At 29.2% G+C, this 25,546-nt stretch overlaps 1 protein-coding gene across 1 annotated transcript; it reads right to left on the bottom strand.

Moving 5' to 3' along the window:
• Positions 1-9,459: 9,459 nt before the first annotated feature.
• Positions 9,460-20,069, bottom strand: LOC107450044 (uncharacterized). Its single transcript, XM_087152369.1, has 2 exons — positions 19,860-20,069; positions 9,460-12,733 (listed from the first exon to the last, which is right to left on the bottom strand). Exon 2 carries the CDS (start codon positions 11,116-11,118, stop codon positions 9,907-9,909), a length of 1,212 nt encoding a protein of 403 aa, XP_087008495.1. The 5' UTR covers positions 11,119-12,733; positions 19,860-20,069; the 3' UTR covers positions 9,460-9,906.
• Positions 20,070-25,546: the final 5,477 nt, after the last annotated feature.

Here is a 25,546-nt window from a genome sequence, read left to right as displayed (position 1 = left end):
CAGCACTCATTGTTTTGAAAGAGAATGCTCGCTGACTTCGAATTTAGATTTGAAAAGGTTTATTTCTCGTTTCATGTAATATAATGTTTTCTGTTTCTAATTTTATTATTTGTATAGCCATGTCTGGCTCTTGTGCCAATAAACTTTAATCAACCAATCTAATTTTATTACCTGCACTTTATTTATAATATAACTGTTTTCCTGATTTTGGTTCATTTAAAAATTATATTATTTGCTACCTTATTCTAATTTTGATTTAAATTATTTTATTTTAACTGAAATTGTTTGTCAAATTTTTAAAACCTCTATTTTGGCGTAGGGTAATCATTTAATTTTTTTTAATTAAAAATTTTGTTTTCAAATCTCTGCCATAGTTCTGAATGAGTTGAAATTTATATTATTAATCTTTATTTTTTCTTTATTCTTTTATTTTCTGTACGTAATTCACACTTTTGTTTAATTTACAACAAGTTTTGTGACAATTTTTATAGTTTTGACAGGAAGGTTAGGATATTTCTTTTTCTTTATTTAAGGTTTTGGTTTCTTTAAATTTTGTTATATATTTGTGTTTTTCCAATTTTATATGTATAAAATTTAAACTTCTGCCATAATTTTTGAAAAATCTTTTTTTATTTATGAGCTTGAAGAAGTGTTTTGGTGCTAATTAGTTATACTGTTCATGCAAAGTTTATTTCCTGTTATAATATTGTTATTTATGTTAAAATTTTGACAGTGACTTTATTACTTTTATTTCTTGTTTGATTTATTAAGTTTTTCTCCGATACTAATAACTTTTATGTCTGATAAAAATTTGAATGCAAATTATGAAAACCAAATATGTATTTAAATTTGTAATCTTTTTAAATTCAATCACAACTGTGTATAAAAAAAAAATCTTTTGTGCCTATAAATTGACTTGTTTTGGTGATCTTTAAATTGTTATTCAAGCTTAAATTGTCAATTGTTTCTAGTGTTGAATTTTTAACAATAATTGTAAAAAATCTTTTTTTTTTGTTGCAATGCATAGTTATTTCTTTTAAATTCTTTTTGTAGAAGTCCTTTTTCTCCAATCTCTTTTCGAATTTTCTACTAACTAATAATCTGCTAAACAAAAACTTATAACTTAAATTTTAAAATTATTATTGGTGTTAGTTTTTTATTGTTGGTTATTACAATTGTTTATTTTTTAACAGTTTTCTTCCTCAAATCTCTAAATTATTTTTAATGGTATGTTCATAGCACTCCTATAAAACATGTAAATATGTCCAAGCCATTTAATTGTTGCATTTAAATTCATGTGTTACCATGTGAACTATCTCGTTAATTTCATGTTAACTGCCTCTTGCACTATTTATGTTTCCAACTAAAACAATACATTTACTTTTTTGTAAACCGATTATTTTTACTAATGATAGTTCTATAGTGTTTCAAATTATGACCAACAAATTCGTGAGGTGATCAAAGGCATTGTAAGAATCAAAACTTATATTATGCGGAGCCGAGAAGAACCAAAGAAAATAGTGAAAAGAGCAACAACAAAAAACGAACCTATGTTCTGAATTTAGAAGAGACAAAAAAAGTAGAGGCCAGTTTCAGTTTATCTTACTTAATTAACTTAAATTAAGCATGAATTGTCGTTTTGACAGGACATCAAAAACACTCCTGGCATCTTTTGGTTTGTTCGGGAATCGATTTTACGTCATTGTATACCGTGTATAGTTCGTTCACCAGTAGCTGGCACTTGGCTCCACCTCCTCGGACGCAGAGTTCATTTCAGCGCGGGAGTAAAAAGAGAAACATCTCCGCTTTTGAAATTGAGACAACCCTTAATGCGCGCCAAACACAAAAGTGAATTTTTTCCAGTCACTTACTTCGCTTTATCATCTGCTATTTTTTATCTTTCGTTTCTCTAGATAGTTAAATATATTTTAAATTTAAAAACTGCTATTTTCCCAGCAAAATGTCTCAAAAAGGACAAATTATTCACTCAAAAGAGAGAAATCTATATCTATCTATACATAATAATAAACGCGGCTGTGTGTGTGTCTGTAATCACAATATATCGCCCCAGAAGCCTCGCCCAGGCACGAAACTCGGCACATAATTGTGTTTTGACATAATGAAGAAGTATTTTTTTTCTTTTTCAAAAATTTGGATTAGTTTTTTAGTTATCCATGTAATATTTTGTAAGAAAATCTATGCTTTTTCGTCCTTAAAGAGCCATATTCAAAAAACTATTAAAAAATGCATATACTTTCTCCACTCTTATAAATGTATCCTAATGCGAACCTTACATTTGAAATATTAATTTTCGACAACTTAAACAAATAATATACGAAGGAATTAATAATTTAATTGTAAGGTTCGCATTAGTTTACATTTATCAAAGTGGAGAAAAGTTTAACTTTTGTATTAAAAATGTGGCAACATATTCGATACGTAAATAGAACACTTCGCTTTGATATATTTGTCTCTGTTCATAATTGTTATAATAAGTTTTTCTTCTTCTTTCCACGCTCTATTTTTTTTTTTCTTAAGCGAAGACGATAATTTTTGTAGCGATATAGAAATAGAAATTGATACCATAAAAAATTAATTCGTTTTCGTGTTTTTTTTCATATATTTAGCATTTTAGATTCTTTTTCTTAAGCGTTGTTGCTATATAATATATAAAATAGAAATTTAAGACAAAATTGCAGGACAGGAATACTTTAATAGTCCACTAATCTTCAGATTTCTTGCTATGTTTTAAAAAACTTTATTTGTGCAAGCCTTTAGCGTGGCGGACAGCTGGCCGTTAATATTTAATGTTAAAAAAATGCAGATGAAGTTAGCGAAATAAATATTTTTGCCATACGATCGCCAAATGGCAAGCTTGTTTAGGATTGCTCACAATCTTCTCCCGAAAATGGCGAAATAGTATCGTCGCATACCACGTGATGAAGGCGGAGCCAAGTGCCAACTCCTGGTGAACGAGCTATAATGATATCAGCAGGCACCATTTTAAACAACTGTTGTATTATTTAGTCAAATACATTGTTTACGACACGATGTTAATCCCCTTGGTGCCTTTTTCATTTCTTTGCATTTTGTTGTTCGAATTGCAGAACATTCTGCATCATTACAGGACATTATTGCAGAAAAATCTGTTAATACTTTTCTCTGTGCCTTTTATAAAATGTTCTATTTAGACGAGTGATTTTCAGAGTTCGCTTTGCCAATTTTTAATTGTTTCATTTCATTTATAATTAAATACTAATCTAGAAATTAAATGCTATAAATTATAGAAAAAGTGGATAACGCAGTCTGATAATGAATGACATACAGTTTAGGGTACATCTAGAACTTTCAGGTAAATTGGCAAAAAAAAAGTGAAAGTAATTTTTTTAAAACAAATCTGGAAAATCAGTATAAAAAAAAAACTAGTTGATTCGACTGGAAAATAATCAGATTTCACCTAAATTTACAGTATAAACTTTACCTGAAGACAAAGTTTACTCTGTAATAATCAGTTGAAAGGGTAAATTATAATTAAAAACTTTGTTCATAATAAGTCTAAGGATTTTGTCACAAAATTTAATTAAAATTTTTTTTTCTGTTCAGTTAGATGATGTAATTTATGGGTGTTGTTATTGCTGCTGCTCAACTCATTATGCGAGAAATCTATATTTGTATATGAGAGTACATTGTATATAGCTATTTCTATTTTGCAACGATTATTGTTATAAGCTTTTTTTAATACTATTTCGTAAAAGCTTAGAACATGATATTGATGTCTTTTGTAGATGGTTGTGTCAATCAGAACTACTAAGAGTGATGGTTCAGTCCATCTTTGTAATCCTTGGAGGAATGGAATTAATAAGATATTGCAAATGAGTATCTAGTAGCAAAGTGACAGTGAGGAAAAAAATTCCCACAGGAAAAAGAATTCACTGAACTGAATTGCAAAAGTAGATTGAGTTGGTAACAAAATTAATGCTTAAAAAATATATGAATCTGTGAGGAGAATGATTCATAATCAATTACAAACATTACACAGCAGAATTAACAGTTAGAAAAACAATTAATCTTTCCTAGAAGGTAAATTTATAACCAGTTGACTCGAGTGAAAAAAAATATTTAGTAACAAAACTGGCTGTTTAGGAAAAATGAATTCCTGTGAAGTAATTGATAAATAACTGCAAAATAATATTTGGAAGAAAAAACGAAGAATAAAAAAAAATATGGAATCTCTATGGAGAATAAATTAATAATCTATTGCAAATGAATATTTAGTCACAAATTCGAGAATATGAAATTGAATTAAATTCAAACTTTTGTTAAACTCCGTATATTATTGCAGAGTTCTTTTTTTTTGCTTTCTTAAGTTTTCTGATATTAGAAAATGGCATCCTCTTTTTTAATTTCATTTCACAATGCTTATTTAAATAGTCTTTCACTAATTCTTAATTATAATTTTATATTGGTTTGCTAACATCTTGTTGTTATTCTTACAAATATATGTGTGAACTAGTTTTCTAAACGTAGTTTTCAAATATTGTAGATGAAAAAAATAGTTGTTTTACTTAGCACTTAGTTCATTACTCCTACAACCTCCTAACTTTCTTATACTTAAGATATGTGAATAAATGATAAGAAAAGATCTATCTATGACAGCACCTAACATTGATTTACATGTTACATTTAATACGATATAATATATGTTCTAAAGTAACTGACTTTTAGGAAATAATCTTTAAAATTCTGTTAGTATGTATTTTGTAAAATATTATTAGAGACTCATTTTTAACATAATACGGGAGCGAAGCTGGACAAAGCTAGGTCCTTAACTTTTTATTTCTTAGCAAATTCCATGAATAAATTTGCTTACATTTTTGTTTGTTTGATGAAATAGGCTTTTAACTCCAGAAATCACAATTATTTAATGCAAAAATAAAATATATTTTGAAAGAAAAATTAATGTGGTTACCCAATAAAACATTGATATGCATAGAAATTATAAAAAATGTACTTTTTTTCAGCTGAAATATTTATTTACAGCAACAAATTAATATTATGAACACCATCAATTGAAGAACATTCAGGGGTCTAAAAATCAAAGAACATAAGGAATTACATACAGAAATTAGTGTAATTATGTTTAGTTGTTCTTAAAGAACGGAAATCACAAATAAAACTGCTCATGTTTCTTTGCAAAACTACAGGCTTGGTATTGTAGGTGAAGTCTGCTTAAAAAATCCCAGATTTTGTTCGATAAATACTTCAAACATGGATGTAATATATATTTTAAAAATGTAAATAACAGCTAAAAAGATGTATAATTAGATGTTGAACTCATCAAAAAAATCTTCAAGCCATTAGAAATTAAAGAGAAAAAAAATTGGGTAGAAATCATGCCTTTTTTAATGCTTTTTAAAGACACGAGCATTGACAAATAAATAGCTTACACTTTTTTCCCCACACCAAATAGCATGGCTACTGTCTGCTACTAGTTTTATGCTATTTCTGATAAATAGCAGATGTAGTGCAGTCATAACTGTTAGGTCTCGGTTTTGTCCAATTCACCCCTATCTGTTGAATATCAAATTCTGCCATTCAATATCATGTGATTCCGAAATTGTGCCTTTACATAGTCTAACATGTGTGAATATTGAAATTATATTGATGAAATACTTTAATTCAATCCATATTGCCTTATTCAAGATTAATATATTTTCTCTTTTACAAAATTGCGTCAGATAGATTCAGTCCTGACTTAAATCATTCTAGCCAAGCTTCATTTTTTTTTTTTACAAAGTTGCATCCCATAGAGTCAGTCCTGGACTCTAGTCAAGCAACATTTTATTTATTTTTAGTAATTATATTTTGCCAAACCTAATCCGAGCCTTAATCTAAACTTGCTTAAAACAGTTCATTTTTGTAGCAAAATTATTAATTGGTAGTCCAAAAATAGTAATTTATTTTTAAAACAAAGCTTAAAGAAATTGGTAATTCTAATAAACTTTAAGTCATTTCTGAATTGTTACATCGAGAACTTTGGAGCCGGAATCGAAGACAATTTTACTGGAATTGGAAAGGTTTGCTTGATTGATATGGAATAAATACTATTAATGCATGCATTTCTCAACAAATAATTATAAATTATTCAGTATATATTTTATCTATATATTTATTATCTTTTGATTCGTTGAATCCCTATTTAGTTGTATTTCGAAGTAAATTAAAATTATAATGCAAATGTACAATTTGTACTAGTTTTCTAGTTCAAGGTTATAAAATGTTTGTATCTATAGATGCGAGTAATACAGGATTAGGCTAAGTGATTCATCCAGTTGCAAAGGATTGTTTATTTAAGAACTGACTATGAGCAATCGATACATGACAGGATGCATTTATTCACCAAGTCTTTGGTACAATCTTTATTATGAGCACTTTTAGCTACCCGATTCCAATCAATGAATTGTGTTTGTCCGACAGTTCTGCCTATACTTTCTACAGCAGTGTTTCTCAACACAATTTACTCAGAGGATCGATTGAATATTTTAGTGCTTTTATAGTACACCAATAAAGTTAGTCATTTTTAAAATATTTTTAAGCATTTACTTCGGTTTTTGTAAAATATATTTACCAAAAGCTATTTTCTTTACACATGAAATAGCAATTAGTCTGAATCGTGTAACGTTTGAACTATGTGGATTGTCATAAAATTCAATAAAACAAGTTATCATAGAGTTAATTTTTTTTTTTTAAATTTAAGGTATTTTGTATTAATAAATGAATCTTTAAAATATATAAAACTATTATGTTAGAATTCAAAATTTAACTGTTAACATTACTGTTTCAATCATTTAAAAATAGAATTACTTAATTAAAAATTAATTTTTTTATTTTCAAAGTTTTTCTAAACCCAAAATTTATGGGGAAAGGCAATATAAATTAGGTTTAAAACATTTCTGTATCTTTAATTCAAGTATATACCAGAAAAGGTTACATAATATAGATTGAAAAAAAATTGTTTTTTGAATGCAGTTTCAAGTGTATTTTATTTTTCAAAAAGCTTGCTCCAATCGCGTTACTGCCTCGAGAATAAATATGTCACTCCAGATTTTTAGAGCTTGCTTCTAACATATAAACATTACTGCTAGGACCATCCATATGCTAAACCATTGTTAAAATAAATTGCTCTATACTGTTCAAATATTCTAAATGTATGCATAAACATTTCAGTTTCAAAATCTAATTTTTGGCCCAAATTTCTAAAACTGTCATCATTATAATTTACACTTTCGAACTTCTAAATCAGAAGCTGCTCTGAAACCAATTAAATTTCGACCTCATTTTAAAATTATAAACAGTTATGTCTTGAAATCAATAAAATAAATTATTCTAAATTGCTTAAAATTTCTAAACTGTTCCTCCAAAATCAATGTAATTTGTTTGCTGAGTTCTAAAACTTTATATTGTACCAAATTCAATAAAATTAATTGCTTCAAATTTTTATAACTGTTAGTGCTTCAAAACCAAATTCCTTGAAATTGTTTAAGTTTTAAAATGGTTGCTCAAAATGTGTAAACATTGCTGTTACGAAATTATTATAATTGCTCTATATTTCAAAAACTGTCTGTGCTTTAAAATCTATGTAATTTGTTGTTCTAAATTTTTAAAACTGATATGCAAATGTTTGTTACGATAAATAATTTTAAAGAAAATGTGTTTGTGTATTTTATTAGTCTTATTAAAAACAGTATTGTTGAAATAGTGTCTTTCTTTGGGTTTAAACTGCATATCTGTGATAAAACATATATTATATTGTTTGCTAATATTATGTGTTTTTAGACTATTGTGTATATTTAAGTTGGAAATATATGTAATCAAACAATTTATGCAAATTCAATAAAAAAGTTTTTATCTATTCCTGTCAAGTATTTTGAGATTCAAAATCATACATTCAAAAATCAAGAGAATATAAATTCACTGCACAAGCATGAGTAGATTTAATTTTTGTCCCTAACATATTGGCTTTTTCAGATTTGACCAAAATTGGAATCATAGTGAAATTGTAATTAAAATGTTCTGTACAGCATATTCTACCATTTCAAACCAGTATATATACTATATACATAGTATATACTAATTGGCTCAATACCATTTTTTGATGGATAATAAAACAAATTATCAACTTTGTTAAAATCAAACTGTGCACCTATTTGCTGTGTGAGCAATCATAACATTTATATTCTGAGCCAATGAATTTTTTGAATGAATTATACATTTTGAGACAAAATATACATTTATAAAAAATAATTATTTAGTGTATTGGCACTTAAGAACTGAAAGACAGTGTACCCAAACAAATGGGTATGTTTAAAAGTTGAAAATCTGTCTTTACATCTTTTCACACGTTTAATTGGTAATTAAAAAGAATTTCATCTCGCCAACAGTGTTATTTTTTTAGCATAGACGAAAGATTTTTGTTATTAAAAACTTTTCGTAATATTCAGGAGTTGAAACTTAATTTATCTTAAGTATTTACTCAAATATATAATTTATGAACGTTTGGATATTTAGGTATGGATTAGGTCTCCCACTTCTATAATAATTTTTTCGCATTTCGATTGACAAAAATATATTTTAAAATTTCCTTGATGCTTAAGATGCAGTTAAAAATTTCATATGTACTTTCTTAGTTAATAAATTCTGACTCTGTTAAAAAATTACACCTGCAATTTGCTTACTTCTTCTATGACCTAATGAATAAATACATGTCACAAGTAAAGAGTTCAATGTGCCACCCCCATTTCGATCGTAAATATTCATTGTAACAATTGTTTTAAATTACCTAGATCATTTTTGCGAAGAATATTAGCGATCGAAACGAAACAAATAAATATTATGATAGTTTAAAAATTACACCTACAATTTGCTTATTTCTGCTACGACCTAAAGACTATCTATGCTCTACAAAGGTTGCCATAAGTAGTTCTATATGTCACCCATTTCGATCATAAATATTCATTGGCATCATTGTTTTAAATTAAATAATAATTTTCGCAAAGAATATTTGCGATCAAAATCCAAATAGGTTACTGAATGTCAGAGTTTTTCCATCAGAAATTTTTTCAATTAAAATGGACGACCTACTTACCTTCAAACTACTATTACTCATAGTTTGATGGTCAGTTTTGTTTCAACAAATTATTAATGTTTGCAATCAAAATGACAACTGACCGTCAATCTAGTATTAGTCATCGATTTACCCTCATTTTTGCTTTCCATTAAAAAAACGTGTAATGTCTTGCATTATCTCAGTCACATTCAGCCAACTGCAAAAATAAGGTTCATCAGAAGTTAAAATTTTTAATTTAGTCAGTAGACATTAAAATTACTTCACAAAATTTTACGCACATGCAGCACTAGAATGAGGTTTTTAAATTGAAATAACTTTGAACAGCTGGACCATTATATAGTAAAAAACTTTTATTATAACTAATTGCAAAAATAAAGTTACACAAAAGCATAAACAAAAATTCGGAGAGTTATTAGGGAAAATCTCAGGGAAAAACTTTATTACCTAAGTTACAAGATTAAAGTTTCCCACCAATATAAAAGTGACTCTTTTTAGTTAATTTTTTTTTTTTTTGAACAGCACTTTATACATCCAAGAATACAGTTTCTCACCAATATGAACACGCTTGAGCACAATCACACTAATTATCTGAAAAAACTATTATTACATTTATAACAAGAATAAAATTTCTCCTCAGATGACACAGCTGACACTTTGCTCTGTCAGCTGGCTCTTCGTTGAAAAACTGATATTTTAAATGCTACAAGAATAAATTACTCATCAGTATGCGTACGCCTGTGCACAGTCAGACAAGTACTTTTTAAAAAAATTTCATTACTTCAAGGCTTTTCTCTAGCATGAACAAGAGTGTGCTCGGTCAGTATATCCTTCCTTGTAAAACTCTTACTACATATATTACAAGAATAAGGTTTCTCGCCAGTATGAATACGATGGTGTTTTGTCAGATTACCCTTCCGTGAAAAACTTTTATAACATATACTACAAGAATAAGGTTTTTCACCAGTATGAAGGCGATGATGATCTGTCAGATGATTCTTCCGTGAAAAACCTTTATTACATATACTACAAGAATAAGGTTTCTCACCAGTATGAATGCGATGGTGTTTTGTCAGGTTAGTCTTCTCTGAAAATCTTTTATTGCATATACTACAAGAATAAGGTTTCTCACCAGTATGAATGAGGTGGTGTCTTGTCAGATGACTCTTCTGTGAAAAACTTTTATTACATATACTACATGAATAAAATTTCTCACTAGTATGAACAAGACTGTGCTCTGTCAGCTGAATCTTCTGTGAAAAACTTTTATTACATATACTACAAGAATAAGGTTTCTCACCAGTATGAATACGAAAGTGTATTGTCAGATAACTCTTATGTGAAAAACTTTTATTACATATACTACAAGAATAAGGTTTCTCACCAGTATGAATACGATGGTGTGTTGTCAGATGACTCTTAAGGGAAAAACTTTTTTTACATATACTACAAGAATAAGGTTTCTCACCAGTATGAATACGATGGTGTGTTGTCAGATGACTCTTCAGTGAAAAGCTTTTATTGCATATAAAACAAGAATAAAGTTGTTCACCAGTATGAATACGATGGTGATGTGTCAGACGATCCTTCCGAGAAAAACTTTTATTACATATACTACAAGAATAAGGTTTCTCACCAGTATGAATACGATGGTGATATGTCAGATAACTCTTCAGTGAAAAACGTTTATTACATATACTACAAGAATAAGGTTTCTCACCAGTATGAATGCGATGGTGTATTGTCAGATAACCCTTCTGTGAAAAACTTTTATTACATATACTACAAGAATAAGGTTTCTCACCAGTATGAACACAAGTGTGCACATTTAGAGTATTTCTCTGAGAAAAACTCTTATGACATATGCTACAAGAAAAAGGTTTCTCACCAGTATGAATACGATGGTGTTTTGTCAGATGACTCTTCAGTGAAAAACGTTTATTACATATACTACAAGAATAAGGTTTCTCACCAGTATGAACACAAGTATGCATGTTTAGAGTATTTCTCTGAGAAAAACTCTTATGACATATGCCACAAGAAAAAGGTTTCACACCAGAATGAACAAAACCGTGCTCTGTCAGCTGACTCTTCCGTGAAAATCTTTTATTATGTGTAGGTACTACAAGAAAAATGTTTCTCCCCCTTATGAACACGACTGTACATAGACAGACAGCTAGTGCTTGTAAAACTCTTGTTGCATATACTGCAGAAATAAGGTTTCTCCCCAGTATGAACTAGAAAATGTCGAGTAAGTTCAACCTTTTGTACAAAAGCTATATTACAAACACTGCATGAGTAAAGTTTTTCACCAGTATGCATACGACTGTGCTCTGTCAAATTACTCATTTGATAAAAATTTTTATTGCTTAAACTATACAAATAAGATTTTTCAAGAGTATGAATAAGATAGTGTACTGTTAAATTTTCCTTTAGTAAAAAACTTTTACGAGAAAAATTGTTTAAAAAAGGCTTCTCAGCAGTATTAACACTAACTGAGTTTGCACAGATGACTATATGCCAAAAACTTTTATAACATATGCACTACAAAAATAAGAGTTTTTCCCTGTATGAATAAGACTGTGTTCATTCAGATAATTACTGTTTGATAAACTGTTAATACAAGTACTACAAAAAATAAGGTTTCTCATCAGTATGAGCATGAATGTATCAAATAAATTGACCTTTTTATGTAGAACTCTTATTTCTTGATAAGTAAGCTTTCTTAACAGCATAAACCTTAGACCAGTTTTTCCCAAAGTGTGGTACGCATATCGCCAGGGGTACGGGAACAATTTAGCAGGGGTAGGCGTTCTTATGCAAAATAACTTGAAAAAAAAATGAAAATTTCAGATTTTTTTTTATTAAAAAGAAAAAAGATAGCCATGAAAATTTACGATTACGTATTTTTCTATTGGCTATTTTTTGCAGAGTTTACAGTTCATAATGAGTAGCGTCAACAGCCAGTTGCGATTTTTAACTTTTGTGTAATTTTTTTAGAGTAAAAAATACATTCATTTTTTTTATTAGTGGTACACAATGTTACAAAAGATTTAGAAAGAGTACACAAAAGTCATAAATTTGAGAAACACTGCCTTTGACCAATGCAAGTCATTGTCTACTTAAAAACTTATATTCTATATAATCCCACATTGTATTATACTGTGTATAGATAAATTATCTTTTTAAAGAGATTTACACTGCAATTTTAAAATTTAAACTGACTTGTGTTTAATTAAAAAAAATTTTTTTTTTTAAAACTGCAATTATAATTTCACAAGAATGTTATCTCTGCAGAATGAGTTACGGAGCTACTGTTAGGTTTCAATATTACTAGTCAATCTATTAAAAGGCTGTGGACACAAAGAACAGAAGTAAAGTTATTACAAATACAAAAAAGTTATACAATGGTATTAACAAAGAATATCAGGGAATTATGGCATTTAAAATACCAGGGAGAATTATTATAGGCCGATAAGATAATAAATATGTCTTCAATCACGTCGGCAGTGGAAACAAATTTTAAGATCACCTCTTCTTGGCTAATATATTTGGTTATCTTCAAATGCCATTAAACTCAGAGCAATGCCTCCCAATCTAAATAATAACCTTTGGGGAAGAAACAGAAAAAAATTTTATTAACTTCATTGCATATATTCTATTATAACTATTAAAGTAAAATATTTAAATTATGCCAACAAATATAATAATATTATGTCTATGAACAAAGAAGTATTAAATAATCAGGGGTAGATATTAAAAAAAAAAAACACTAATTAGAAAGATCAGTATCTAAAAAGATATGTTATTAGCGAATTCACATTTTCTCTGGTCTTTTTAAATGTTTTTATAAGATTTGCTCGAAAAATGTTAAGTGAATTTAAATGAAAAATTATAATAGAAAAATGGACAAGGTTTTAATTAGGTGCAATATGCTACTTTGTGACAAAAACACAGATAAAAGCAAAAATAGCATACCACTCCTTTACTCTGATCGCTACTATATCACTGATGATAGTAGTATCCTAGTCCAGATCAAATTTCAGTGGTGTATATATATACCAGTAAAACTAGATTAAATAACATGTGATAAACAGAATTATTTTTTTTAAACATGTTCAGCAAGTTGGCGGTACAGTTTTATTTAAGCAATAAGGCCAGTTAACAGAGCAGCTACATTTATGATTAGCGATATACATTAAGGATGTGATGAGTTAATATTACTACACTTAGACACCATAAAGAAACAAACTGTTAAGATTAGTTTTTGAAATAAAAAGGTAATAATGAATAAATCATATTAATTTAATTTATTTAAATCTCATTTACTACTTTTCTTCAACATACTAATTCCATTAGCTCGAGCATAGATACACTTTGCTTTTTTGACAGATGGTCTTAAAAACTAAAAAACGTTATTTCTGGGGCAACTATAAGTAACACAAAACCTGTAATCGTAAATATGCATATTTAGATCCGAATGAAAAATAATAAGCATTATTCGTAATCATAATAGAATTTAAAATTTGTAACAATTACATTTCCCTACAACCTAATGGTTTAGGCTTGCACTTAAAGAAAAGGAGAATAAAAAAAGCAGGATAAACCTTAAAAAAAAAAAATTTCTACTACAACTGTATTTTTTATTAAGATATAACAAAAAAGTCTTTCTAGCTTAATTTTTATCTTTTTCATTAAAAGATAATTAAATGAATAATAATAAATTTTATTAAATAATAATCAATAATTAAAACTGCACAGAAACCAAGTCATAAACTTTAACCCGTGAGCTATAGGTTGTGCATCCCTTTGCTAGGGTGTCTTAAAGGTATAGTTACGAAAGAGATAATGCATTAGAAAAATCAGTTTCATCTCTTATTAAACGCTTATTTTTTTGATTTTTACTAATACAGTAGCAAATATTACTTTTTAATTTACCTTTTATGAAGGAAGATATTGAGAAGTTGAATAAAAACAAATTTGGTTGAATATAATAACAAATTTTCAAGAATCTAACAAAATGTTTTTTAAAAAAAATCCAGTGACTCTCTCTACATATTTTTCAACATTATAAATTCTAACTTTCCATGCCCAGGGATGAGATTGGCCAAAAGGCAAAAAAGCTGAATTTTGACTCGAGTAAATCTTACGTGATTTATAGCAAAAATATCAGTAACATATTCTCATCCAGTTTTGCTGATGTTGTAATGCCTATATATACCAATAATCCTTGATAGAAAAACTGCCTTACAAAAACTAATTCAAGAAAAAAAATTTACTTCTTACAAGAATCGCGATCTTGGATTTTAAAATCAAGAGAATACAAATAGCGATCTTGGATTTTAAAATCGCAAGAATATGAATCACAATATTGAACTTTGAAATCACGCGAATTTGAAACTCAAAATTGGATTTCAAAAATGTAAAAATACAAATCATGATGCGTAATTTTCAGATCGCGTAAATACGAATCACGATGCATAATTTCTAAATTGCGTGAATACGAATCCAAAGCCTAATTTTTAAATCATGTATAAATACGAAAATCGATATTTGATGTTATAACCGCAAAAACGAATCACGACATTGGAATTTAAACTCGAGTCAATACAAATAGCTACATAGATTTTCAAAAAGCGTAAATACAAATCGCGATAATGGATTTTTAAATCTCGTAAATGAGAATTACAATGTACGACATTGAAATCGCGTGAATAAGAATCGTAACGCGCAACTTTTAAATCAGGTTAATATGAAAATCGATGTTTGATATTAAAATGCAGCGATGTCTGGATTACGAAAATACGAGCTATCAAGCAAACGGGTAAAAATGCAGAAAATCTTGTTGTCCGCGCGTAAAAGCGGAGAAAACCGCTAAAATAAGTAAAAATGCGGAAGGGTTGGCAGCTACGTAGTTTGAATTTTCTGTTTATCTTTGAAAATCAGAAACAAATAATTATTTTATTTTAACGACTGAATTTTCAGAGAAAGCGGAATATTGATAAGAAAACTCGAAAATTTTAGAGAATCGGAGTTTTTGGATTATAAGGCTGAAACTCGAGAGACAAACGCGAATAAAGCGAAAAAATCTCATCCCTGCATGCCGCTATTTTTGTTTAGGAAGATCAGAATAGACACCGATAGGAATTTTTCAAGGGATACTTTTTAATTGTTTGGTATTGCACGCTACTCTTTCAAAAAGGTGGTTTTACTCTCGTTGACCAAAGCTTTACGATTCTATATCAATCTAACAAGACTCATAAACGAAGCTCAAATTTTTTCTTCTTCTCCTTCCTTTCGTTAAAAAGTAAAGAAACAAGACATAATTTCATAGTTTGTTGCTTCATTTTGAATTTTTGAATACAATAGAGCGCCGATCATCTGAAACCTTATTATCCGAACTATGTCTGAATTCGTTTTTTTTTTTTAAAAAAAGTTTAGAATACTATTTAACCTATCGACAATTTTTCTAAATTTAGAAGAATAAATAGTATTCGCTACATCTGAAGACCACAACATTTTTTAGCAGTTTTCTTATAGTAGCCATACATACATGCATTGTGATACAGTTAAACCTACATACCCCTTTAGCCCTCTTCAACTGAAAACTATTTTCCAAGAATGGGAGTTTCATTTTGACAGTCTAAAACGATTGGAATGCGGAAGGAGTACATGAATAGATAAGAGCTGAAGTTCTACAATTGGGGAATGGGTAGTTGTCACTTATGGTTAGTGATTTCAGTGCTTGGAATAAAATTCTTAACAGAAAAACAAACGAAACTGAACCAGTAGATCTTGCGGATGAAAATGAGGAAATAGTTGCTGAAATTTTGAATGAAAATCGGAACTCAACAGACGAAGAGGAAGAAGTAGGTGATAGAGTTCAAGATAGTCGACCTTCTCATATAGAAGCATAGAATTCATTAGATTTTGCAATGAATTGGCTAGAACCTCAAAATGATGCATTTTTACTTGTGATTTGGAACATCCTCATATTCTTACACAATATTACAACTCATGAAATTCGATCCGGTTTTAAATGTCTTTGCAACGTAAAAAGTGACTACGTATCTTAGCAAAATATCAACACCTACCCCAAGAGGGGAAAAAAAAGATCTACTTCAAATCATGCCCATCTCCAAAAAGGACTTGATATTTCTTTTATCTCTACGGACATTATCACAACCGATGAGGAAGTGGAGTGTACTTCGAATTCCATCTTAGCTCAAGCAAACATCTACATGCTTTTTTTTCTTCAAAAAATTTGCAAGTTTAAAATCTATTTGGCACCTTGGCGATTGTAGTTGAGAAATATCTCCTACGATCGCATTTCTAAGGAATATGAAAACTAAATTTTCTTCTTACGTGACACATAATGTACATATATCACCTGTAAAACACATTACTAAATCATCACAAGTAAACTTGAAAAAGAGAGAATCAGACAACAAACTTTCAGGATAAGAGCATTTAAAATAGTTGACACACACTGCAAGAATGACTTGTCATAACTTGAATGCTTTAAAAAAAAAAACCTCTTAAACTTTTTTATTTTAACATGTTGAATTATACATAGGGTGACCAGACGTCCCCGATTTCCGGGGATTGTCCCCGGCGAGGACCTCGTGTCCCCGGTCTGTTTGCGTCCCCGGTTATAAAATTGAAAAATTTTGTGTAAAATATTTGATAAAAATATGTTATATGTAATTTTTATTTTCTCAAAAATTTTCATACAAATTAATGTAAGCATTGAAAATTAAATAGAAACTAGCTGTCTTGACCTTTTTTATAATTTCAATAACAGATGGCGCAACTGGTACTGTTAATCAAGAAAGAATTTGTTTTGGTATTTTTTTTCTTCCCTTCTTTAGTTTCAGTTTAGATTTAAGTCATTATGTTGGTATCATGCTCTGTTAAATCAATCAAAGAAATAAAAGTAAATATCCGGTAAGATTTTGAAAACTTATTTGTTGCGCTAAGTTGTCATTATTTTCATTTTCCCACATCGTATTAGTTTCTATAAATTTAATGATATTCTACCTAATTTTTATGATTTTTCCATTATATAGGTTTATGATTTATTTAAGGTTCATTCCACTAGTTTTTAAGAACACACTATAACTTATACTACAGAAATTTTGGAGCACATAGCTTTAATATCTAGTTATGTTTACATTTTTACTAGGCTGTACGCCAGACATGTTTATATAAGAAAAGAAGTTTAAAACAAGACGTAACATGAATATTAGTTGCTGCTTTTAAAACAATTAATATCTTGGGTTACATAAACTGCCAATATTAGCTAATTTCCACTTAAAACAACAATTACTACATTTCTGTTTTATTTTAGAAAAATAACTAAAACATTTCATAATCAGGTAAACATTTTATAAATATCTAACCAATAAAGTATAAAACCATTTTTTATGCAATTGTTATTATTATCACTTACGACTAATTAATTTTTATGAATTCTAATTTTATTCTACATTTTGAAAACCTCATAATTTGTTATCGTAATAGATATTTATAAAAATATTTTTATTTCTTTAAAATAGATGTTAATATGGCAACAGAAACAAAAAAAAGAAAATGCCATTATTTGGATGGTTGGAAAAACGAGTTTCCATTTATTGAACCGAATCCTGATAATTCTTCCAAAGTAAAATGTACAATGTGTGGAGCAACGTTTTCAGTTGGAAGTGGAGGACGAACAGCTATAGCAGATCACATTCTTTCAATTAAACACAAAGAAGCTTTGGCAGCAAAAACAAAAACGAAATCTGTCAAACAGTTTTTTCGTAAGCTGGAACCATCCAAAGAAGAGTTCGACTTAGCAACATATGAAGGAACGCTTGCATTTCACACCATTCGTCACAACCAATCGTTTCGCAGCATGGACTGTACTTCAAATTTACAGAAGAAATTTGTAGACAAGAAATTTTCTTGTGCCCGAACAAAATGCGAAGCTATCGCTGTCAATGTTTTTTCTCCGTGGGCATTTCTTGAATTGAAGAAAGATTTACAGTCTGTTCAATTTGTAACAATATCTTACGATACTTCCAATCACAATCATGTAAAATTACTTCCTATTTTAGTGCGGTATTTTCAGTGGGACTGTGCTAAAGATCCAATTAATAATAAACTTGTATCATTAAGCGAAATTAAAGGAGAAACTGCAAAGATTTTATCTTCAGAAATATTAAACGCACTATTCGAGTTCCAATTGAAGGATAAAATGGCTGGTTTGTCTGCGGATAATACTGACACTAATTTTGGAGGATTGTTAAGAAGAGGAACAGAAAATGTTCATACTAAACTTCAAACTGAGTTAGGAAGAGATATTTTTGGTTTTGGGTGTAATGCGCATATTATACATAATGGCGCTAAAACTGCTTTTGATTGTTTGCCTGTAGATATTGAAGTTATGGTATCTAAACTTTTTAGTTATTTTAAAATTTACACAGTCCGAATTGAAAGACTGAAAGAATTTTGTGAGTATGCTGACCAAGAATATCATCAAATTTTAGGACACATTCATGTTAGGTGGTTGACATTACTTCCTGCTGTAGAAAGAATTCTTAAAATTTATTCATCTCTTAAAGAATTTATGTTGACTGAAAAAAAGTGCCCAAAAAACTTGAAGAATTATTTTGAGAGTGAAACAACCGAGTTATGGTTGTTTTTTGCGCATTCGCATGCTGCAATTTTTAATCAAAGCATCTTGAAAATTGAAAGCGATGACAAATGTGTTATTGAATCTGGAGTTGTTGTCAAGGATTTGATATTTAAATTGAAAGCACGAAAGAATGCCAAATTTGTTCCACTTGTTGTAAAACCTGAATTGACTAAATTGATTGCTGAGAATATCATTACTGAAGATTCTTATTTAGAAACGTCGAAAGATTTCTATGAAGCTGCGATTTCAGATTTAGAAGCTTGGAACGATAACAAGGATGATATGTCTGATTTGAAGTGCCTTCTTTTAGATTGTATGCCTTCACGGTCTGAATTCGACGAGGCAGTTCTGTCTCTCTCTTCAAAATGTGCAATTTTGAATGTTAATTCCGACGATTTATTTGACGAGTTTACTTATCTTGAAGGTTATTTGGATGCAAAAGACGATAAATGGTACCAATCCGTACACATAACAGACAAATGGCGCGAAATAAACAATTATTTTCAAAAAAACAATATACCATTTACAAATATCAAAAGAATTGTTGAGCTTGCAATGTGTTGGCCAAGCAGCAATGCGCCTGTAGAACGGGTATTTTCGCGCATAAATAACTATTGGACTGAAGAAAAATCGCGAATGCATGTGAATACAGTGAAAGCGGTTTTATCTGTACTGATTAATTTTGATTTTTCATGTGACATATTTTCTCAATTACTCGAAAAAAATCCTGAAATTTTAAAGAAGATTCATTCTTCAGAAAAATACGGTGTTTAGAAACAGTATAATTTTAAAAGCAATACAATTGTTTTGTTAACAGATTTTAAAATTGTGTAAAAATGTTATGATCACGATTTTAAAGATATAATTTATGTACTAAATTATAAAAAAAATGTAAACGAAAAAAAATAATATTTTTTTAAGATAAATGATCAAAATTTTTTTCCACTTTTTTCTGTCGATAAAATGGGGGGGGGGGGGGAGGGTAGAGATGAGTGTCCCCGGAATTGCCCGAAAAAATCTGGTCACCCTAATTATACATCAGGCAATAATACTCACCTCTACTTTTATTATGTAGACGATAACGTTTCCTTAATTTGATTGCTTTTTTTCTTTACACATTAATAAGGTTTTCTTTCAGCACAAAGAAGATAGAGTCATTAATTAGTAATTAATGAAAATTTTCTCTTTACTCGGCATGCACATGCAGAATGTAAGTTCTAAACTGTTGATGGTGATCCTTTTGCATTTTTTAGAGCTCCTTGCAGTATTTTGCTTTTAGCTCGCCTATCCATGACGTAGAGTGAGGGATGAAGTTTGTTTGCGATTGCAGCTCTCATAGGCCCCCATGTAAACCTGTTCCCATGTAAAATTACATCACTATTTGGGGGAAGGGAGATGGTGGCTATTGGCTGGTGTTTGTTTGATTTTGGCGACAAATTTTGTATTAACATGTGCTTCGAGATTTATTTCTTCCTTGTAAATGTTTACATAATATTATGTCGTCGTTAGGGTGGGGGAGATAGGTAAATGTCCTCTTCAGTATTTCAGACAATATTTTTGTTTTAATTGATTGATTGTTGTTGTTAATTTACGTCGCACTAGAGCTGCACATTGGGCTATTGGCGACGGTCTGAGAAACATCCCGGAGGATGATCCGAAGACATGCCATCACAATTTTGATCCTCTGCTGAGGGGATGGCACCCGCGCTTCGGTAGCCCGACGACCTGCACGCGAAGTCAAGCACTTTACGGTAGCACAGTTTAACGAGGACCAATACCGCACACAATCGGTCCCTACGCAGACTGATCCAAGTGGTCACCCACCCGCACACTGACCGTAACCAGTGATGCTTGACTTCGGTGATCTGATGGGAACCGTGTCTTAACGATCAGTCCACTGCGGGACTTTAATCATAGCCACCGAGAAATAAGGCCGCTGAGATCATCAAGGTCTTTTAGTGACGCCACATACTGTGGGGATATGCGATTAGCCGCCAATTTCAAATATTTGTTCTTCATTAAATAGCAGTATCGTTTGCTCGCCGGGCGTGTCGTTTTAAACGATTTCAAAAAAATATATGTTGCATTATTTTACAGCTTTTAACAATGCCCCTTACGTGTGTAGTTCCAAGATGTAAAGGGAACTACAAAAATGGGCCTAAAGTATCCGTATTTAGGTTTCCAAAATGTGAGGAAATTAAAAAAAAATGGATTAATTCCATCAAACGAGACAGTTATCAAATAACCGTTAATAGTCGAGTAAGTGTTATTTAGCATTCATGTTTTAATATTCCTTTTTGCAGACTTAATAATAAGCTTTTTAACTAAATAGTGAAATAAGTTGTATTTAAGAATTATATTGCTTAAGGTATTGTTTATTGTTAGCAAAATTTAGAATATGAAACTAGCAATATATTCGTACTTTTGCAAAACTCGTAGACGTGAAATAAAACAAATTTAAACATCATTTGTCGTATTTAAATGTATATATAGACAAATATAAGATGTCATTAAGAGTTAACATTTGTATTATTTAAAAAAAAAGCTTTAGTTATACTTTTAAAATAAAGAAAAATTCATAACAATGTGGATTGGTATTTGAAGCTTATTTATTCTTAACGATAGCTTACGATCATATGAGTAAAATTTCATAAATATTCATACTTGAAGGCAAAAAAACTCCGATACATTAGATTTTAATAAAAAAGGAATTTAATTCATTGTTAGCCATTTTAAGTTTTGTATGTTCATGCTAAATATGTTATGAATCTTTCGAATACAGATGAATTGTTTTCGTGTTATCTTATGCTGTTGCCTTACATATTTTTTTTTTTTACTATTTTATAATTTGTTATTAAATATTGTAATATAATTTTAATGCGTCACATTACCCAAAGATTGCCAAAAGTGTTGAAAAATAATTTATTGCTTGAATAAAATTTTCAAATAACACTCTGAAAAATATTTATCTTTGACTACAATTTTTATAAATTAATGTGCATTTTTTGACAAAAAGACTGTAATTTTTAAAGCAAAAACGAAAACTTTTTCACGTACATGTTTTTTTATGTTTGCATGTTATTTGAATCCTAGTTCTGTTAAGGTAATAGTTTTTTTTTAGAATCAGCCTAATTTACTTTATAAAATAGGGCGTTTTGTAAATTATTAAACCTTTCAAAGCATGTTACATGCGTGCATTCGATATATATATATGTATATTTTTTTTCGGTTTTGCACATAACCGTAGAAATCGTTCTAATAGATTCGATCAGATTTATTGCACACATTTACGGTAGTAAATATTGTGCTGATAATAATTTTTTTAAATGTTGCTGAAACTTGCAATTTTAAAAATTGGGAAAATTGTATAAAATTTTTTAATTTTTTAAAACATTTGAGCAATATTGTTAATTTTTGAAAATTAATTGATTTTTCATTTGACTATGTGTGTAATGTAAATGAAAAAGTAGTTTCGTTTGCATTACGTACTGGTTGTGTTCTGAAGTTTTGAAATTGAAATTTTATTTGTAAAAAATTTTTTTCTCACATTTTTATATACAGTGTATTCCACAAATATTGCTGGCAAATAAAAATGAAAACTATCGAAATCTATACACTGGCTTTTTTATATAAAAGTAATTAGGCAGATTTCGATAACGTTTTCTTATTCCTCCTTAATAATTGACTAACATCTCTAATGAATACATTTTTTTTTTATTATCAACAAAAGTTTTTAATATATATATTTATTAAATATTGCTGCAAATTAACATTTCGTACCAATTCAGGACAGTTCTGTTAACTAATATATTTTATTTAATATGTTGAATTTCGTTTTAAAACTCGTACCTGAAACTGTTTCGTTCTCTATCATTTTCTCCCTCATTTTGTGAAATACATTGACGAAATTTTGTCCTTTTTTGACAAGGTTTGTGAAAGGCATTTTCGTGATGAAGATTTTATAAGAGAAGCCCATGGATTCGATGAAAAATTGGGCCGGAAAATTGTGGTCCCATTGCAAATTAAAAGGCTTAAATTGGATGCCATTCCATCAGTATTTCCAGATTATCCCAGATACTTAGATGGTGGTGGAAAAAGAAATCGACTAAGTTTAGAAGATAAAAAAATACGAAAAGAACAGGAAACGTTTATCAAGGCAATAAAAGACAGTATTTCGACTAAATCAGAGTACGTTGAAAGAATAAAATTTTCCTCGCTTAACGAATTAAAATCAAAATTAGATTTCTTAGAATTAGGGGAGTTTTGGGATGTAATTTTTAAAAAGGACTCCATTCTCTTCATACACATAAATATGGATGTTGTGCCTCAAATAAAATATTCCATACATTTGAGTGCAGATTTACAAGTCAACGTATTTTGTGTTAATGTCAAGCAAAATAAAATTGGAAATTTCAATGTCCCCCTGATATGTAATGACCTAAATATTTTATCCGACATTCTTCAAAAATGTAAAAATTTAAATTTAAATTTAGAATATGATAATATTAAAATAATCGGAAATGCTTTTGGAAATTTAATCAAACTTAATAAGAATGATCAGCTTTTTAAATTCTTAAGAGAGCAAACCTCACTCAAATCAATGAAAAAGATGTCATATTCACCTGAAATGTTAATATTTTGTACTTTACTTTATACTTTGTCGCCTCATGCTTATCTTTTTATTCGTAATAGTAAAAATCTAATCCTACCCCATCCATCTACAATTAGAAACATATGTAATGCCAGTAATGTCTCTCCTAATTTAGAACAGACAGAAAAATATTTTTTACATTATTTGGAACAAAAAATTCCTCATTTATTACTTTCAGATAAAACTATCGCCCTTTTACTGGATGAAATACACATTAAACCTTTCTTGGATTACAAAGGAGGAAATATTGTTGGTTTGTCACAAAATAATGATACATTAGCAACATCAGCGCATGTCTTCATGATAGAGAGTGTAACATCTTCCTACGAGGATGTTGCTTATATATGGCCCGTAAAATCCATTAATTATTTAGATTTACATAATATGATTAAAAAGGTAATATTAAAATTAGAAAGCATAGGATTTTTTTTAATCACTGTTATAACTGATAATAATTCTATTAATAGAAAAGCAATGTCTCAGTTTTTAGACCGTCCAAAGCTACAATATGTTTATCCTCATCCTTGTGATTTTAGCAGACCATTGTTTTATTTAATTGACTCTGTTCATGAACTTAAAGGAATCAGAAATAATTGGATAAATCAAAAAAATGAAGGTAAATACATGTTTTTCCCTAGTTTTCCAAAATTAACAAATAAAACATTTCACACAGCATCTTTTACGTCCTTAAAGAAGCTTCACAATTCTGAACTAAATAACCTCGCCAAATATGGCTTTAAACTCACATTAAAAGCACTTTCTCCTTCTAGCTTAGAGAGACAAAATGTGAGGCTGGTATTACAAATTTTTAACGATTTTGTTAAAAATGCATTGTTAGAGGTGGGCCAAAAAGATGATATTCCACACTATGAAGACACTTCTTTATTCATAAAAATAATTTTAACTTGGTGGAAGATTATGAATGTTAAAACTCCAAATGCTGGTACAAGAAATAATGATAAATTTAAATTTCCTTTAACTATTTCTGATGATGATGATAGGTATATATTTTTGCAAGATTTTTTAGATTGGTTAGAGTCGTGGGAACAAATGCAATGTACGACAAGTATGTTTACCAAGGAAACACACTCAGCCCTCAAAATAACAACAAATGGTATTTTAGAATTAGCCTCATATTGTAAAGACGAGCTTAAACTTAATTATCTATTACCTGGGAAGTTTCAAACGGACCATTTGGAAAGCAGGTTTGGTTTATACCGTCAAATGTCGGGAAGCCATTATCACATATCGATTAGGCAGCTATATGAATCGGAAAAGAAACTAAGAATGCAATCATTAATGAAATTAAATATTATGTCTAAATCTCAAGGTAAAATTTTGATTACAGATGTTTCTTTTGAGTCTGAACCGGATAATTTTGAGGAACATGCTGTATTTTCTTTTTATCCTGATTTGTCAGTCGAAAATAATGATATTGATGAAGTGAAAGAATTTTTTGGTGCATTACTATACATTGCCGGATATTGTGTTTACATTACTTCAAAAAAATTAAAATGCGCTATTTGTCAAGAGGAATTGTCAGTTGATAAATCTCTTGAAATTGATTGTAATAATACTTACTTTTTAAATTTAGATAGAGGTAAACTTTTATATCCTTCCCCTGGTTGTTTTAATGTTGTAGTATATAACTACATAGTTATAAAAAAAATGTGTTATGAGTATGAAGAAGACTTTAATAAATGTGAAAATCCCAGATTACTTGCCATTGAACTATCTGAAAAGTTATTGGAGTCACAAAATTTAATGGATGATTGTTGTGATAATGGGCACGATGAGTCTAAAATAATTAAACTTCTTTTGTGGTCTTCAACAAATATATTTTTAAACAATTATTGCAGAGAAAAGAATGATAAACACGAAATAAGCAAACAATCAAAAATTGCTGAAAAACAGAAAAAAAGAAAACTAGGTGCTTTGAAGTAAAACTAATATTCAATAAAGATATGCATAAAAATGCTAAAAAAAATTTTCTTCTTCAAATATATTATGTTTTGATAAATTTACGTATAAAGTTAGTATAAATTTTGGTAAATATTAATTATATATATATATATATATATATATATATATA

Source organism: Parasteatoda tepidariorum, chromosome 9 (genome assembly GCF_982258835.1).
Source record: "Parasteatoda tepidariorum strain Cologne lab strain chromosome 9, Ptep-v5.0, whole genome shotgun sequence".
In the NCBI taxonomy this organism is placed as follows: Eukaryota; Metazoa; Arthropoda; class Arachnida; order Araneae; family Theridiidae; genus Parasteatoda; species Parasteatoda tepidariorum.
Note: the sequence above shows the minus strand (reverse complement) of the source record. Positions and strands in the feature narration are given on the sequence as shown.

What these genes read in the sequence shown, in the direction of transcription:
- LOC107450044 (XM_087152369.1), bottom strand. Translation starts at nt 11,118, where the DNA reads ATGCATACTTGTGTTCATACTGGTGAGAAACCTTATTCTTGTAGTATA.